Source organism: Oculina patagonica, chromosome 1, assembly GCF_052425735.1.
Source record: "Oculina patagonica isolate OP01 chromosome 1, crgOcupat, whole genome shotgun sequence".
Classification (NCBI taxonomy): Eukaryota; Metazoa; Cnidaria; class Anthozoa; order Scleractinia; family Oculinidae; genus Oculina; species Oculina patagonica.
The window spans coordinates 14,048,010-14,066,883 of NC_135758.1; the positions used below are offsets into that span (position 1 = coordinate 14,048,010).

An 18,874-nucleotide genomic window follows, 5' to 3' on the forward strand; every position below is an offset into this window, starting at 1 on the left:
TACATGGACCTATTTTCTATGGAAAAATAATACAAAAGCTATCTTTTAAAACTAAATTTAAAATTCTCCTATTAATTTTAGTATGTCTGTCTTTGACTTCCATTGTATATTGAGATTTCAAGAATTCTTCAGAGCGTTGCTTTGTTTTCTTACATGTAAAAATAACGATTTTATTCCTTAGCTTTCTACATGTATTATTTAAAATTACCTTCACATCCTAATTCCGAAAAATTGGTAAAGAATTTCATACACCGGTCACATGACCTTCCGGTAACTCCAGGCTTGCATTGACACTGTCCAACTGTATCGTTTGTGCACACTGTGCCAGGAATTGTGCCCGTCGCGTTGCAGTCGCATTCTAAACAAATGATAATGGTGATTAAAGTTTTTGAATAAATTGGAGAATAAATGGTAGTCATGTCATAATTCAGTTGGGCAGTCTTTAAGTATGAATGAATGGATGAATATTTAGTTTCCATGATGTGAAACAAATATTTACCGGGACGTATTCTTTTGCAACATGTATAATCACGTCTAAAAATTGTGCGAGCCCCTGAGGCATTGGTTTTTCAAAACTATCTATTTTGTCTAAAATTTATTTTTGGTTGGAGCCGATAGAATTGAAATCAAATGAACTCCAATTTAAAAAGTCAAGAATTTAACAATAAAATGATTTACCTAGCATTAGGATGTGAGATTATTTAATTCTAAATTTTTGTTACCTGATGTAAATATGAAATGAATACATGAAATACATATATTTGTACTGCGGATATACATTTTAAGCAAATGAAAGGTCATCGCAGTAATGTACTCAACTTAAGCAGTTGAGAAGAGCAAGCCTGAAAAAATTCAGGCTTGAACGGGAATCGAACCCATGACCTCTGTGATACTAGTGCAGCGCTCTAACCAATTGCCAATTGAGCTATTAAGCCAACTGGGAGCTGGTCACTTGTGAGTTCGTAATATACCCATGGATGGAGAAGATATGAAATGAATATATGAAATTCATATATTTGTACTGCGGATATACATTTTAAGCAAATGAAAGATCATCGCAGTAATGTACTCAACTTAAGCAGTTGAGGCTTGCTTTTCTCAACTGCTTACGTTGAGTATCGCAGAGGTCATGGGTTCGATTCCCGTTCAAGCCTGAATTTTTTTTCAGGCTTGCTTTTCTCAACTGCTTGAGTTGAGTACATTACTGCGATGATCTTTCATTTGCTTATGATATAAATATGTTACACCATTTAATTTAAGCCCGAAAAAAGAAGCAAAGGAAATCAGAAGGAAATGTGATAAGGAATTTTTTTATTTATAGACCACGACATAAAAACTAAAAAACGTTACTCTTTACTGCTTCTCTACAGAACCACTCCATATCTTGTCCACTTCTTACCTCTGCAAGGCTCGTCCGGAAGTCCGTAGAACTCAGAAGTGCACTGTGTACATTTTAGTCCCGTCGCATTGGCCTTGCATGGACACTGTCCGCTTGAAGAACACTGCAGGTTTGCTGAGCCAAAAGTGTTACATTCACAGTCCTCACATCCCGCGGGACTGAAGTTAAATGTGTTGGCCTGTCGGGACATCAAAAAATATTAAACAGATGTAGAAAATAAAGTAATGTTCTACACACGTATAAGAAGAAACGACTAGAGAAAATAGTTACCTGACACAAAGTACAATTCCTTCCTGTAACTTTTGTCTTACAGTTGCACTGGCCGGTAAGTCTGTCACATTCCTGATCCAACGAACCAATTTCACTGCACGCACAAGCTGTAGAGGCATGGGTAACAACACGAATAAAGGAACGTTAATTACTAAGTGCCTGCTCATCAACATATAGCGAAGTCACGTCGACAGGCTTCAACTCAAAATGACATCGGTAACAAGGCCACTTTCTTTTATTAGCACATCCTTTTATCCTTGATTGCTAGCAGCAAGAATTCTCTAACTTTTAGTTATCCTTTTAGAGTAAATAAATAAATGTGAGTTGCCTAAGTTGGGATTGAAGTTAAAGTAAAAGTTCTTGAATTGGTGCAGGGAAAATAGCAAAGGAAATTGAAATACATGTGTTCGCTAACATAACTATGCACGTTTCTTGCCCGCTATGGCCCTGATTTGAGCTGTATTTATAACACATTTCGTTTAGTGGCATGCAAATCACCCGTACCATTGCACTGTTGAGTGAGTGCATCTCCAAACGTTCCATTATCACAATGCTGACAGTAGAAGCCGGTGGTGTTAAACTGACACTCAAGACACTCGCCACTCCTCAGACACTTGTCCGTGTTGTTGTTACATTGACATGGTAGACATGTTCGTCCCACGGTGTTCTCAGGACATTCACACTCGCCAGTTATTACGTCACAAACCGGGTTTGGTCCATTACAACCACAAGCTGCAAACAAGGAAAAGTGAAGTATTGTTTTCATACGGTTTGAATTTTCAACTTCATTGTTTAAAATTTATATTAGTCTTTCCAAGTGTTAGTCGTTCTGATTTCTTTTTGGCTAGTTTTACCCTCTTGGGTGCTTTAATTTTCTTCAATATAAATGTAATATTGTACACGGCAAAAATTACAATATCTTTGTTGAATGATTGAGATGCAAAAATGATGCACCAGAAAGGGAGCCCTGGAAGTAAGCCACTTTGAAAAACTTGTGAATGCAGTGCCCCTCAAAAGAACACCGCTACGATTACAGGCGTTACATCAAAAGATTAAAAAATGGGAATTGTTAAAAATTTTAGGTTTGTTTTTCATGTGTTTGTGTGCAAAGTTCGTAATCTGCACTCAATAGGCGTAAGAAGAAAAAGACGTTCTCCAACTCTGTCCGATAGTGAAGGAATGTTTCAGTTTTTTAATCCACCAAGACTGTAACCCCAGAGCTAACGTTCACTAATCAGTTTGCTTAAAATACTTACGTGTACAGCCATTCTCTGTGAGATTGTAAAAGCCTGGTTTACACCTACTGCAGTCGCGTCCCTCAACACCAGGCTTACACGAGCACTGACCTCCATACTCCTCACATATTGAACTGTTAGATCCCAGGGGATGACAATCACAAGCTATGATTGGAAAAGAAAGTTACTTCATATTGACTGGTACATGTATAACAAGTAAAAAAATGTTTAAAATTTCTCTCTCGAGGACAATGACACTGGAAGTGATGTTTACTATTCGCAATTAGGAATTTGAATAAAATTAAAAAAGGGTTAAATCCCAACCTCAGTTTAAATCTATTAGGTTCCGTGATTTAAACGTATTACGTTTAAATCACTGAACCGTTACCTGCGTTTATATTTCAACCTTAAAAAATAAACTTACAGTTAACCCCGAGTCATACAGCAAATTCGATTTCACTCACCTCGCGACCTCGGTCAACCCACTAACCTCAGGTTAAATAAAGGAAAATTTATAAAGGACTGGTTGTTTTTGTCCAAAGCTTTTGATAATTTTGTAAAAATACGCTTCGTCTTTGCGACTGGTTTGAATCAAAGTATAAAATCCCGTAAATAATCGAGGGAAGGACATTAATGGTTACGATTATTTGTGCAGTATTTCCAGGTGATGACTGCAGAAGGTGTCAGCTCTGTTCTTGGTCCATTGAAAAATTAGATCGGTATTTATGTTTTTTAAACAGTTTCTGAAAAGGTCGAGGTTACTCACCCAAAGCTTCATCAAGATAGTCCGTAGTAATGCTAAATAACCACGGCAGGCATCGTGGATCAGAACTGAAAAAAAAAACACTCTCTCACGTCTCTTGGTGTCGTTGATGGTGCGATCACCAAATGACATAAAACAAAAACCTCAAAAGACAGTAACCAACTCTCAAACCACAGCATGATAGCCAAACAACAATAGTTTACACTACACCATGATATACCCACAATTGGAACTGAATGACCCGATGACGATGTCTCTGTTTATCCAATTGTTGCGTGCGATTTTTGGACCGGATGTGACGTCTTTTTTGTTGGATGATTCACATACAAAAAAAATTGATGAGTTTTCTGCCCCGCCCCTGTAGAAGGCTAATGTCTAAAATCAGTCACTTCCACAACGCATAATATTGTTTTTGCATATTAAACTACAATTTGCTTGCCCAATTGTAGCCTAGAAGGTCAAAGTAGTCACATGTATTTTCGTCATGTTATTCGATTGTTGATTGGCTTATAAGTTTTGAAAATGAGAAAATATTTGCCAAAATGGCAAGGAAACCTGTCTTCAAATAATTTGTGTTACCTCATGTCATTTCCAACGACGCTGCAATAGAACACGAATTGCGAGCTCAGGTCAGCGCCAAGTACTGTGGCTTCTATAAACTCCCTTGGAATGGCGATAACAGCGTTCTTACAGATGAAAAATGAAAAGGAACATGTCAATATTAAAGGCACAATTTAAAAAATTATATTTTGTTGCAACGCAATGTAATGTATCAAGAAATACTATATATATCATTATCATATCATCATAAAGTTTAAGTGTCAGGGACTTCTAACGTACCTTATGGGAGGCCAACTAATCGGGGGCACTATTAGTTAAGAACTACAATACAATATCTACAAAGTCTACAATATATATCTGCAATGAAATAAAAAATAATAAATATATACATGTAATTTATATCTAAAATAACCTATGCATAATCTTATTACAATACGATTTTTTTTTCATGAATTAAGGCACTCAAGTTTTTTCTCCTAATCATTTCTTTGAATTTCTTTAGAGATGCCTCATTTCTATCACTCATATTGAACTTCGAGTAAGGTTCGAAAAGCCTTAGCATTATTTTTATTATTTTAAATGAGTTCCTGTCGCATTTTCAATTTGCAATTCAATTTGTACTATCAAACAACTGTAAAAAGGACCCACTTAAACCAAACGCCTATTTACCAGTTTTAGTTGATCATAAGGCTGTACTGTAGTAATGTTGACCATCCACTGTCCTTTCTGCATTAGAAGATATTCATTGTTTATAGTCCCTGGGCAGTTGGCACATTCTTGTAAGGATGGTGAAAAGATGAATAAGTCCCCGGCTTGTTGACCGGAAGCCGAAGTGTTTTTAAATTGTACCGCGACTTGTGTATGCGCCTCAAGTCCTTCATCATGTTCATTGGTGTATGTAACCAGAAGACGGTAGTTTCCAGTCTTAGGGATGTCCAGTATAACATAAAGAGTGTCCTGTGGAAAATAACATGAAACAGAAGTTTTAGTTTATTTTCTTTCTTTTTTTTCCTGTAACTAAGATTAACAAAAATCACAAGATATGTGAGCATCTTCAACTTCAACAACAGTCGTGCATTTATTCCCGGTATATGTAAAACAACGAGTAAGGAGTATTTATTTTTTATAGCCGGTTTTCACTGGAGTGTCGAAAGTAATTCGCGTTTGCTTTGGTTGTGCTTTACTTCGCTTAGTGCTTGTTTTAAAACACTAGCGCCACTTTTCCAGCCAATCAGAATCAAACCCAAACCAATCGCATCTCGCTAGCGCGCGTCTTCCCGCGCTTCGTACCGGCTTCATGTATTTGCTTCGTGTTTTGATTGGTTTACTGGACTGTCTGTGTTCTTTGCAGTTGGAGGAAGTGCCTACTTAAGTTCTGGTTTTACGACATTCAACAAAAATCTGTTTGCCGTGCAACTGAAAGTGACTGATTGCTTTTCTTAATAGAACTTGGAAGCCTTCTTTGAATTATTTTTTTGTATCCTTAAATGTTTATTTTACTTTCAACTTTTCGATTGTTAGAGTTTGGTATCCTATAAAGTCGTTGTGTACCGCATGATGGCCTGTTGAGTTTGAGTTGAAGGATATTTCCAGCCACAGGTGTTATGATACTTTTTGATCTTTTCTTTAACAATGAATATTTTATTTGGCTTGGTATGTCCGTTGAAGCTGAAGGGCTTTCTATTTTTCAGATCGGTAACCAATGAGCCCTAGCGTGTGTAGCAGCAGTTGTGACGTCGACCTGTCGTCATAGTACTAAGCGACATTTCTTACACTAAATTCGGCCGTATCTATATGCACAGAAAAACATATTGGTTTCTCAGCTAAAGCCCTGAAAACTGACTTGACGATACCATCTACGCCTCACAGACAGCTTGTTAAATTTACTACACTCACCGTCGATGGTTTGTACGGACTTCCTGTCGCTTGTATGAAGTAACTATTCGGGTAATAGAAGCCAATTGCAGTCCTTCAAGGGAAAGCATAACAAATTGAAGAATTACTGATTTATTCACTTGAAACGGCTAGTTTGTTTAACAGAAATGAACATTTGAAATGACGGTCTTAATCTCTTATTTGCATGCATAAAAGATAAATATGCCAGTCACTTGAGTTATGTACTGGTACGAGCGTCGACTCCCGTTCTAGCACGTGGGATCTTGTGTTTCCGTGGAAACAGTACTAGTATGTAATTTTTTATCACTCTAAATCATCATATTCTACGCCCCTATCTGCAAAAAAGTAAGTGATCTCTTTGCATTTTACTAAAATTTCGTTTGCTTGCCTTTTTTGCAAACTGACCGAGAATAATTTGTTTGGTTAAAAATAATTATGAAGGACATCATATAAATTTCTATTCTAAACTGATGTAGATGATGTAAGTTTTAATTTCAAGTAATTGGAGAATTCTACTTGGTGCACTTTATCATGCAATTTGCAGTGGTGATTTTGCAACAAAGAAGGAAAGCACAGACATAAGCATAAGCACAAGGAATGATAAGAACAGATGGTATTCTCATTACCTGTTACAAGTCTTTCCAATAACGTTTGGTCGACAGTGACAGACACCTGTCACCTTGTCACATGTTTGTCCATTCGATGAACCACCAACATCACAGTCACACGCTACAAGTAAAAACGCACAGTAACTTGACTGTTAAGACTGCACACAGTCAGACAGATTTAACAAAAGCGCGATTTTTCCCGGTGTTTGTTAAAAAAATCCTTACGTTGTTAAAGACTTTTTTCGGTCAACTTTCCTTTTACGCAGGTTTTGTGTTTGTATTTAGGTCATTGCGTTTTAAACCCGTAAGGTTTATTCACTCTATGCAATAGTTAGTTTGTATTTTTGGGCAATTTTACGAGTAAGAGAAAAGGGAAAGTTAAATGTAGCTAGAGGCACTATGTAACAGGGATCAATAACCGAAGGAACGTAGGCATAAGTGACAATGGCGCTATGATCTTCATTTCAGATGGGTATCAGCTACGTTCAAACAGTAAACGTCTGATTGGTAGTAACCATAAAATATGATGGTTTCTTGGGCTCAACAATGCGCATGAAATCCACAAAGGCCCCCAGCAACATTTAATGTGGCCTTAATTATTAAAATCAGCTTTACAAAGCGGGATGTTTCAAGATGATCCCTTTATTAGAGTTACTAGTTGTACCTATCGGTAAGTGCCAACGAGCGAAATACTCATGTTTGTTCATAAGAACAGATATTGAATGGTTTTTGATAGAACTATTGTATTTTAGGTAATATGCGAAAAAAGTGCTATTTCTCTGGTGTTCATAAATGACACAGGCTTGATAGCCTGCGTAGCAGACGCCGTAGTTTCCAGCGCGCGTATTCTCGCGATCGCGCACTCCTTTAAACACACTAAAAAACGTACACAGATGTCTGCTACGCAGGCTACGAGATTGACAGATTGATAACTCTTGACAAATCTTTAAATCTTTTTCAACGTTAAAATGTCACAAAATGTAGGCAATAAATGAGGTTTAATCACTGTTTTTTAAATACGACACGCGATGGTTAAAATGTTTCCGTCCACAAAAGGGATAGTTGCATTTCAAGAACTTCTTATAAATCAAATCCCAAAATCAAAACTGCTAAGATGCTTTTTTAAAAATAATTTTCAGTAATCAGAGACTGTAATGCACGGGTCAGATTTCAGTCTCGCATGCGAAGTGTCATGTTCAGTTACGCAAAACTTGAAAAATTTGAACAGAAAACAAAACTTGAACGGTCAAGGATTATTTGGAGACAAAAATTTTATTCAAGTTAACATTACATTTGCCGTTAGAAGCAAAAAACTTTTGACTTTCTTGTGTGTATGACATGCAGTAATTTTAGTGAGCGTCGCTTTGTATTGATGTTATTCCTACGCGGAGCGAAAATGCGTGCCAAATAAAATATAAACGGTATTTGATTTGAAATTAATCATCGGTCAAACAATTACTACACTAATTAAAAGGAACCATTTACCCGACTTCAGCATTTTCATAAGTCAAGAAAACTCTATTTGAAGTCAACAGTCCGCTTTTGATTTTCATGTCTCTCTTCGATCGTAAATCAAAGGACTCCAAAGTCGAAAGATTATTTCATCGCTTTGAAGACCTTGATGTTCATTTTTTCGGCGGTCGAATATTCTGTAGGGTATTCTCTTTCGATTTATAGTTTCCAAAAGGTGTATTTATCGGTAAAGGGATGAATGACCACATTGAAAATTTTAACAGCGAGCCGCGTGGACGCAATTTTCGTCATTTGCTCTCTAGCAAGGAGTGAGAGACTGGGAACCAGTTGGGAAGAACAATACAACCCAAATATGGGGTTTACTTACACCCAAATATGGTCAAAAAAAAGTCCCTTACGCAGAACTTAAGATTTTCTCTGCCTATACACTCATACGCACACGGCTCTATGATTCTGCCGCCTCGACAGCCTCGCCTCTTGGCTCGGCTGTCTCGTTGGCAATAAACCCCATTATAACAATAGTGTAAGTGATACCAAAGTACAACCAAGTATTTGTCAGGCTAGAAGTGTATTACCATTCCACTACTTACACCTTTTTATTTCTTAGACTGTCAGTGGAAAGCCCGTACTTACATTTACAGCCGTTGACATCAGAATCTTGTAAGTCATAGTAACCATCTTTACACCGACTGCAGTCTCGAAAATCCACATTTGACTTACAGTTACACTGGCCGTGGTAGTCCTAAGGTTGGAAAAAATATCAATTCCTATGTCATACCAACACACATGTGCAAACACGATATAACACTTGTCAAGAGTCCTTTACGATAGTGCAAAACCAAGACAGCAACGTCACTACCGACCCCTCCCCTTGACAGTTGAATGATGTCCCCTTAGTGTTATGTCTAGTTGACTCTTAAAAGGGCAGTGTCACTAGACATCTAAGTTTTTTGTGTAAATTATGATAAAACTGCAAGGGTACACTCACTGATCAACAGAATAGTTCCTTTAATAAATAAAAGAAGGTACGCATTCATTTTCCAAGATGTGAATAAACCATAACCAATGGTTTTTATATGATTTTCTTCTAAGTTACACTGTTAAACTTGAAAAGGTCGTTCCTTAAGAGCTAATGATCCAAGAGATGAAGAATCTTTTCCTTGAAACGAAAAGTACAGCGGACGTCAAGAAACTTTCGTTGGATATACTTACTCCTTGACACACATGTGATCGGTTTACTGTTCCATTCAGATGACAATCACAGGCTACAAAGAACAAAATATTGTTTATTAAAAAATTGTATTTGCTAATGCCAGGTCGACAACACTTGCTTTGAAATGAACACCAATTTAACCGCAAAACCGTCAGGGGTTTTGCGTTGGGAGAAATAATAATATGGACCGTTTTTCAACCTGTTAAGTGCCTAGTTTAGGTAAATGTTCTCTACGTTTATGAAATTTCAAATAATACTTTAATTAATTCCCCCTCTTAACAAAAGTATGGTCGTTGCAAGGGCAACTATCTCAATATCAATTAAAGGTGATTAAAGTTACTTTGGTACAAGCGCGTATTTTAAACACTAAGAAACTTCGCCGGACATATGTCATACGGTGTCATAAACAGACACCTGTCTGCATTCAGCATCTATATACACGAGTTTCACTTTTATTTATGTTAGTTGTTTTGAGTATTCTTACCTATACACCCTTGGGGGTTCCCCTGAGTCAGTCTGTAATAGCCGGCCTCACAAGCATCACACTGTCGGCCGCGTACAAACGGCTTACAGTAACAGTCACCTGGTTGCTAGAAGATTGCATTTTATTGTCAAAAATACTAAGTAAGACGTCTGCCAAAAATACTAAGTAAGACGTCTGCCGGAAGTAATAAAGTTGCTGTTATTTAATGGGAGTAGACATTCTCAAATACTTTTACCTAAAAAGTTAAATAGGAAGTAAAATATATAAAAGCGCGTCATTTTAACTTATCGCTGAGTTTAGGGTCCTGAAGAGGAGTATAAATCTCGCCAGCCCATTGTTTTCCCAAATTTTCCTAAATCCCAGTGTCAGTTCCATTGTTTTTCTGTCTGTGATTCCCAGTTCCAGTGTCCCAAATCCCATTTTGGCAATGAAAATTTTGCTCAAATCCTAGTTCCCATTGGACCCCCTCAGGCCCCTCAGTGTTCGTTTGTCACGGAACGTCTCATGAAAAGAAAAGATCATCTTAGACTTCAAGTGAAAAGGTCTTACTTATTCTACAGTGATCATCCAAAAATTGTCAGAAGTAAGGGGAACATAACATTTGTTCTGACTATAAGTTTTGGGAAATTGGGGAAATATTTAAAAAGTAAAAAGAAGATTTCTATCAGTAAATATGGAAGAAGTTCTTTTGGTGCAAATACAATATTTTACAGTCTTTTTCCAAATCATTAGTTAAAACCATAACAGTGATCAAAAGTTCTCGAATCAGTACAAGCCTTGTAGAAGGTGTAACTAAGTAGATACATTAATGGAACTCATTATAATCAGAACAATTAATTACTTTAGTTACTCACCTTTCCTGGATGGATGGATAATTCATTTTCATCTCTTACACAGTCACCAAACGATAGGTTCGGCACATCTGCTGTTCCATTTGTGTTACAGTTGCAAGCTAAGAAATGGAAAGGGTAAAGCAATTTAGTGGTTCCACGTGTTAAAACACGTGGAAAATTACTAAAGGTTAATTAATTTCGAGGACTGCCTAGACGGAATACTTAAGAGTTCACGGGTGTTAAAGAGTAACAGGTAAAAGGCGATTTCCGGGAGGGAGCAAGCCATTCATAATAATCACAGCTCGGAGGTAAGTACATAATATGTCGGGGTTATGTACCTGTAAGCAAAATATGTTAGCATGTTCGCTCTGATACAAGGGCTCCACAGGTGGAACGCTTGCATGAGTGAGTTGTTGAACTTGTCAGAGGGCTTCGGCAACAAATAAGAAACGAGACATATGCCACTTTTCAGTTATTACTCAGGAAGATGTCAGTGAACATCCGTAATTTAATGATAAGGCAAGATTGAGCAGTTAGTCAATGTCGTTACATGTTGGTGCAAACAAAAGATCAAAAATATCCATTTTTGGTTAGGTTGGCCTCCAAGTTAATCCCTTAACATTCCTGAAGACATCAGTATTATTTCAAAAGTTGGCATAAAGAGTGACATTCTATGACTTTCCCACCTTTGCAAGCATCTGAAGCGGTTTGGTTCTTTTCCATCGGTCTGTAGAAGAAATCTCTACATCTCTCACAGTTTATTCCTTGTGTATTGTGCTGATAAATAAATGAAAAATCAAAATCAATAGGTTTCAACGGTATGTGCTTTTTTACTGGTAAAAAAAAGGTAAAGCAACTTTATTTATACACGGTTTGTGTTTAAAGCTAGAAGCTTGTGGGGCCGTGTTTATGAAACAAATACTGAACAAATATAGTATATGAAATAAACATAACATGGTTAAAAATCCCAACTGGCAGGAGGCAGACCAGTTGGCTATTTACAAGCATGACCGAGGATTTGAACTCGGGACGACCGAGAACAAATCCAGATAGTGGTCAGAACGGAACTTGAACCCGGGACCTCCAGATTTCAAGTCCGGCGCTCTAACCACTCGGTCACGCTGCCTCCAAGGCTTGTTGCGATAGATTACTGGCTTGTTGCTATAGATTTAAATGTGTATAAGAAGGTGTTATTTTTTTGCTAGGTGAACGTTTCAATTCAAAACTGCTCTCGTCACTCGCTTTTCAGCCTGAATCCCTTGTCAGCTTTTACAGTTCCAACTCTTAATACACTTGAACGAATCTTCAGCACTGCAGGCGACTAGAACAACTAGTGAGAATCTCTTTCTTGAAATTTTCCTCGGTCGTGTGCATAAGGTTCGATATGTACTTTAGACCATAAGATCAAACAGTTCCGTTTATTAAAAATATCAACGTCAACGTAATTGCCAATTGAAGAAACCAACGGTCATATCGCCCTGTCCAAGCTGCTACAATCAGCTGTTGAAATGTTAATCTTGAAATGTCTGATAAAACTTAGAACTTTGGGTGTTTTTCCTACGCCATTATAACAAGGTAAGTAACTTTAATTATGTTTCTGTGCACGAAACTCTCCGGCTGTAGCTGAATTTAAGTTCAGAAAGTAGTTCAGTACGCAACCTAGTGTGAAACTTTGTCCGCTGATGTACACCAACATTGACCAGTTTCGCTGTTAATTGCATAACGGCAATTTTTCAGTTTCCTTCCCTTTGCCTACTATGTTATGTTTTCAAATGTTCTATACTCATGTGGACGATGACTCGTTACAACTTGCGCTAACAGTTACAAACCCGTATTTTCTTATTTGCATTAAAAAGGCTCTTTAAAACACAACTTCCCAGAACCTATTTAAGAATAGAAACGGATGGAGAGATTTTGCATTTCTCGGAAATTCCGGCGGGGAATTTCTCTGCCTGAATATAATGACAATTTATTATTAATGACATTTATAAAACACAGCATTTTGTAAAAGCATCCTTTTCAATTTTTTCGTGGAAACCTTTGCATAATGGATTAAATTTGATAAATTCTCGGAAAATCCTACCCATGGTAAAAGTTCTGGCACCTAGGGTAAAAATCCTCTTTCTCGCTTAAAAATCAACCATCTTAAAACTTTTCGGAGCAAGTAATTTCGCACAATGTTGTTGTGATTTCTGTTATGACTAGTATGGATTGCTTTCTCGATACCTTTTTACTAAACGGATTTTTGTATTGACTAATGCACTATCATTACGCTAGCGCTAGTTTTAACAACAAAACGCCCTGGTGAAGACTTTGTGCTCTATTTTTTCCGATTCGATCGTTTCGAGTAGATAGCGACGTTGCCACTATCCAGTCGCCAAACAAAGAGGCTCCACCACGAAGCAATATAGTGTGGCGATGAAGTCAGGACTAGTGACAGTTTATGATTTTGTTAATAATCTTACATTTCGAGCGACATTGTAAACAAGCGCCAACAACTACATTATGCAAATTGTGGTCGTGTGAGTGGGGAAAACTTTGTTGAAATTTGGAAGCATCGTCTACACCAACAAAGAGACCATTACGCGTAAAGAAAAAAGGATATTAGAACTGCTACATGAAAAAGGAGGGAAGACTCACTATTATGGGGAATCAGGCCATGGAGACATTAGATGATTAAAAACTCATAACATACTTTTTTGAGGGGGGGGGGGGGAGTATGTTGCTGAATTCCTCAAATCATTGTCATGTACAAAACCAAGAAGCTTATAGCTCCTATTAGGTTTCCAGATAAGCTGGTATTAATGATATATGATAAGCAGACTATGCTGTATTTTAATATTTAATGCCAGACCAAAGCCATCGTACGCGTCTTCCAACTCGTATTAAAATGGAGAACTGTAACCTGTCTAGCAGTACATACTATACCAAATACAAAGTTTACATAGCAGAGTACACCCCCGTCACTTAAAGCTGCCTAATTTGAAAACGAGTTTTCGTATGTTCTAGATCAGTGTAATGTTGCTGTATAATTGGCAGACAACGCCGAAGCTTGTGAAGACGGTTTGACGTTGCTTTCCAAAAAAATCATGCGTTGTAGTAAAAAAGTAATTGTCTTTGGGCAGTTAACTTTTCTGATGCTCATGATAGCTCAGTGCTTATTATTGGCCTCATATCCAACCAAATATCAGAAGAACTCCAGTTGGTATGCTTTCCTTCTGTTCATCGCTCCTGCTTTTGGCATCAGTAAATAAATAAATAAATAAATAAAGTATCACTCACTCACTCAGTTGGTGGTGGATTACTAGCGACGAAAGAAGAAATAAACAGCAATTCTGTGTCTGGTTGGCTTATGTCTTGGGTTTAGTAACGATGATTGGAATCGTCTTTAGACTAACCGCAGAGAAACTCGACAAAAGCAAGCAGTTTGGCCCAGACGAGTTGAAACTTTCCTTGTGTATTACACCGCTTATATTGCTGCTTCTGCTGAATACCGGAGAGCTCGAGGAGACAATCAGAAGAGAAGATGTCACTTTGTTCACCTTTAAGATGACTATTGATCTTGTTGACGGAAACGAACTTCTGCAAATGGTCATCGATGAAAACATTGAAACTTTTGGAATTCCAAGAAGTTTCATGAGAGCATTAATTGCATTTGCATGCTTCACCTTTTTGCTGTCGCCATTAGAAATGGCGGCGCACCTGCTTGTGAAGGATCAAGACAACAGACGAGGTGCTGTGGGCATTTATGGTTTCTTCCAAGTGCTCCATAATATTATACTTTTTAAACTTCGCCTTGGCATTTGGCTAGGACAGGGGTGGAATTTTTCCATGTTCATTGTGAAAAATGTTATCATGATCTGTGTTCGCGGTCTTGAGTTTTCATATACCTACCGTGACGAGGAGGATGCCGAGCCAGAAAATAATGTCAGTCTGCCGAGCGCTCCTCCACCTCCTGCGCAGAACCCTGCCTTCGCGATACACGGGATATATCCCGAGATATAGAATGGCCGTGCACCTAAAACCGAAGCCGGCATTTCAAGGAAATGTCATATAGCGTAAAAACAGAACACAAGCTTTAGAAGCTTAGACGTTTCTAATATTAAAACACTTATTTTAGCAATGTTTGTATCTTTTTTACTTAACAGAGTAAGTAACACGAAATGCCTTCAGTTTTTTGAGGATAGTAGCTTCGAACAAAATTAAAAAAAATAAATAAAAAAAGTTGCCAGTACAGGTTTTACCACTTTTGTAATAAACGTTATAATAGTTGTAGGGCTCAGTCATGAAAAGATGAGAAGGGGGTGGGGAAAGTCAATGCGGAATTAAGCTGTTGTAGATTTGTCTTTAGCATGACTTTTTACTATTTTAACAAGTTAGTTGTCATGTTTTAAAATTTATGTTGGAAGGTATTGATCACATCAGTTGACACTGACTGCCATGAGAATTGAAATAACTGAAGAAACTTAAAAGAATAACTAAGTAGGTGTCACCCCGACAAGGATGCAATTCAAAGTTCTTCTGAATTTTTTTGCTTAAGCATGAGACATTATTAGTAGTAGAGAAACCGATGAAGTATGATATTTAGCTTGTTCCGCAGAAGATATTGTTTAACTACCTTATTAAGCATGAGACATAAGACGTAGGGTACCCCCCTAAGTAGAGTTAGCGCGCATGCGCATTTTGACTTGTTGTTGGACCACGAGGCGAAGACGGCCGCCATGTTGAATAGGAATTAAAATGTTTTTGTGTTCTACGAGTGTTTTTTGTTCGACTGACCTTGGAACCTGGGACACAAGCACATTATTGGTAGCAGAGCGAGGTTTACTGGAGTTATTCAACATGGAACAGTTTAAAAAAGAGAAAATGCGATCGAAATGTAGGTACACGAGGACCAAAAACAAGCTTATGATGGTGATGGAAGGAGGGATGTCATCACGAATGCACGTTATGGAAAGCTTGGATGCATTTACGAACGCTTATGAAGACGTGCTGCAAGCCTGTGAGGATTTAGGGAAGTGTTACGAAGATTTGAAAGACTCGGGACGAGCTAGTGCCCTTTCGAACGAACTGGGGACCATTGAAGAAGACTTTACAGAAATCGAAGACCTTGTGAAGGGATATTTGAGCAGTTCGGGTAATTCGTCGGTAAAAGAGCGAACGGAACAACTGAGAGAAGAGGTGTGTAGGCGAGAAGTAGAGCTGAGTCGAATCGAACAAGAAATCGAGCGAACGTATGCGGAATGCCAAAGACAACTCGGACAGAAACTTCGCAGCGAAAAACCTTCGGAACAACCAGAGCAAGAAACGCGGGAAACTGAACCACGCGGCCGAGACCAAGAATCGAAGAAGAAATCGGAGGAATTAAACGAGAGTCTGTCGTCCAAAGAACCGATAAAGGAACAAAATTCTGGCGTTCCTACTGTGTCTTCGTCTACACATGTGCCAATTATTTCGACTGTTGGAGAGATGTCCGGTTTGTCTCCGCTCACGATGAGCAGCATTTATTCATCTACTCCGCTCACGATGGGCAGCATTTATTCATCTACGCCGTTCACGATGGGTGGCGTTTATTCATCTACACCGCTTGCGATGGGCGGCGTTTATTCATCTTCACCGTTTACTATCAGTGGAGACCAAGCTCATTTTATGCCCACTGGGAACAGTCAACAGCTTTCGTCCTCAATTTCAGACCAGATCAGCACTGACTCTGCTTTACTGAAAAGAGTTACCATTCCGAAGTTCTTTGGCCAAAAGAAGAACTATGAAACATGGAAAGCAGCGTTTTATTCTTGTGTAGATCGCACTAAGGCGTCACCTGAGTACAAGTTGTTGAGGTTACGTGAATGCCTTCAAGGGGAAGCCCTCAAAGTAATCGAGCATTTGGACCATTCTGCTGCTGCCTATGAAGCTGCAAAGACTCGTCTAGAGCGGAAGTATGGCGGGAAACGTAGAGCTCTCACACTTCGCCTTGAAGAACTGGATGCCTTTAAGCCAATAAGAGAGGACAATGAGAAAGACCTGGAGAGATTTTCAGAGCTGCTTGATGGAATTGTTGTGAACTTAAAGGATGCTAACCAGGAAGCCGAGCTAGGCAATGGATCATTGTACATTACTCTTCAACGGAAGTTTAACAAAGGCCTTCTCTCAAAGTACAAGCAGTGGGTTAGTGACAACCATCGAACTGAGAATGTAGGAACACTGAGAGAGTTTGTTGACAGAGAGTCTGAGTTTTTGACCACAGCTTCTGAGACCATAACAGGTGTCCTCAGTGGGTCCAAGAGAGAGAGAATCTTCCTAGCTGAAGTAGATCCCGAACCTAAGAAGAAACAGGGGAACAAGTGCAAGTTGTGTAAAGGATCCCATGGAATGTGGAACTGTGAGAACTTTAAGAAGATGTCTGTAGATATGAGGTGGAATGTCGCTAAGGAGCAGAAATTGTGTTTCAGATGTCTCAGCAATGGACACCGCGGAGAGGCATGCTCTCGGAGCAGAGTTTGTGGGTTGAATGGTTGTCGCTCTCACCATCACCGGATGCTTCATGAAGATCCAAAGAAAGCAGAGAATACTGAGATGGCAAACGTAGCGGGCTCGAGAGAAGTTGATTCATCCAGTATGTTGCAAGGTGGTGCTACTGCGCAAGGGGAGTCTGAAGAGAGAACCCACACTGCTACTACAGGAACTGGAGCAATGCCTTCATCGGGGTTCGTAGCCTTAAGAACAGTTCCTGTCTATGTAACTAATCATCATCGGAGAATCAAAGTGAATGCCCTTCTTGACGATGGAAGCAGTAGGACTTGCTTAAATAGTGACATTGCAGCAGAACTTGGTCTAGAAGGTAGACCACATGAACTAACTGTTAATGTATTGAATGACAACCAGGAAAAGTTGTCCACCTCAGTCGTGGAATTCATGATCAGCAGTTGTGATGGTAAAGTGTCCAAATTAGCCTCAGCCTATACAGCCGAGAGAGTTACTGGAAGTATGCAAGTGGTGGATTGGAGTAAACATAAGCACAAGTGGAAGCACCTGAAAGACATCAAGTTCCATCAAGTTGGGCCAAGACCGATTTTGATCTCCTAATTGGTGTGGACCAGGCAGACTTGCTGTACTCGCTGGAGGATGTCAGGGGAAAGGCAGGAGAGCCCATAGCAAGACTGACTCCACTTGGCTGGACGTGTATTGGGAGCCCAGAAATCCCAACAGAGGAAGTTCAGACAAATTTCACATTTTTTCTGAATGACATGCATGAATTGAACAGTCTTGTTCGCCGCTACTGGGACATTGAAGAACCTAAAGAGACTCTAGTTGTCAGACCGGATGAGAAATTTGCAAAGGACACTGTTTCTAACTCCTTGTCCTTCACTGATGGCCACTATGTTGTTGGTATGCCTTGGAAACAGGATCGACCATCATTACCTGACAATTACAGCATGGCCTTGAGTCGCCTACAGTGTACTGAGAAGAAGTTGAAGCGATCCCCAGAACTCGGTGAAGCCTACAAGAAAGTATTACAGACCTATCAAGAGAAGGGATACATTCACAAAGTCCCACATGAAGAGGTCAAGCCTGATCAAGTTTGGTACCTGCCCCATTTCCCAGTCTTGAGGCCTGACAAACCGACCACCAAGACTCGTATTGTTTGACGCGTCAGCGATCAGTGACTTATCTCTAATGACATTGTACTCCAAGGGCCTAAACTCCAGAAGGACTTGTTTGCCGTACTATTGAGATTTCGCCGCAATCCTGTGGCCCTAATGTGTGACATCCAGGAAATGTACCTGCAGATTAAGCTAAGACCTGAAGATCAACCTTATCATCGCTTCTTGTGGCGAGACTTGCAGACCGACCGAGAACCTGATGTCTTCGAGTTTGACAGAGTTGTATTCGGAGTGAACTCGTCCCCATTCCAAGCACAGTTTGTTGCTCAAGAACATGCCAGACATCACCAATCAGAACTTCCCCTCGCGGCGGAAACTGTTTTGGAGAGCACATACATGGATGACAGCAGGACTCCGTTCCTGATGTCAAGACGGTAGATTGTAGCCAGCTGTCAAGTGTGGGAATCTGCTGGGATGCATGCCCGGAAATGGCTATCAAACGTGCAGAGTTTTCAGTCCATCCAGCAGATCGACGACC

The 18,874-nt window shown here is 39.1% G+C and overlaps 2 protein-coding genes and 1 pseudogene across 2 annotated transcripts in view; 2 read left to right on the forward strand and 1 right to left on the reverse strand.

Annotated features, from left to right (window-relative positions):
- The window catches only part of LOC144657942 (uncharacterized), a 63,082-nt gene that overhangs the window by 30,007 nt on the left and 14,201 nt on the right, over positions 1-18,874 (reverse strand). The window contains exons 7-21 of the mRNA XM_078518278.1: positions 11,422-11,512; positions 10,757-10,854; positions 9,903-10,008; positions 9,418-9,470; positions 8,839-8,947; positions 6,751-6,853; positions 6,125-6,197; positions 4,898-5,185; positions 4,247-4,353; positions 3,671-3,735; positions 2,926-3,069; positions 2,174-2,401; positions 1,670-1,776; positions 1,400-1,577; positions 209-358 (exon numbers count right to left, since the gene is read on the reverse strand). Of these exons, the coding sequence (XP_078374404.1) occupies positions 209-358; positions 1,400-1,577; positions 1,670-1,776; positions 2,174-2,401; positions 2,926-3,069; positions 3,671-3,735; positions 4,247-4,353; positions 4,898-5,185; positions 6,125-6,197; positions 6,751-6,853; positions 8,839-8,947; positions 9,418-9,470; positions 9,903-10,008; positions 10,757-10,854; positions 11,422-11,512 (1,900 nt within the window). The remainder of the gene's footprint in view (positions 1-208; positions 359-1,399; positions 1,578-1,669; positions 1,777-2,173; positions 2,402-2,925; positions 3,070-3,670; positions 3,736-4,246; positions 4,354-4,897; positions 5,186-6,124; positions 6,198-6,750; positions 6,854-8,838; positions 8,948-9,417; positions 9,471-9,902; positions 10,009-10,756; positions 10,855-11,421; positions 11,513-18,874) is intronic.
- Positions 14,031-15,270, forward strand: LOC144648780 (uncharacterized). The gene has a single exon (XM_078508245.1). It carries the CDS (start codon positions 14,108-14,110, stop codon positions 14,738-14,740), a length of 633 nt encoding a protein of 210 aa, XP_078364371.1. The 5' UTR covers positions 14,031-14,107; the 3' UTR covers positions 14,741-15,270.
- LOC144636691 (uncharacterized) lies at positions 17,546-18,774 on the forward strand (annotated as a pseudogene).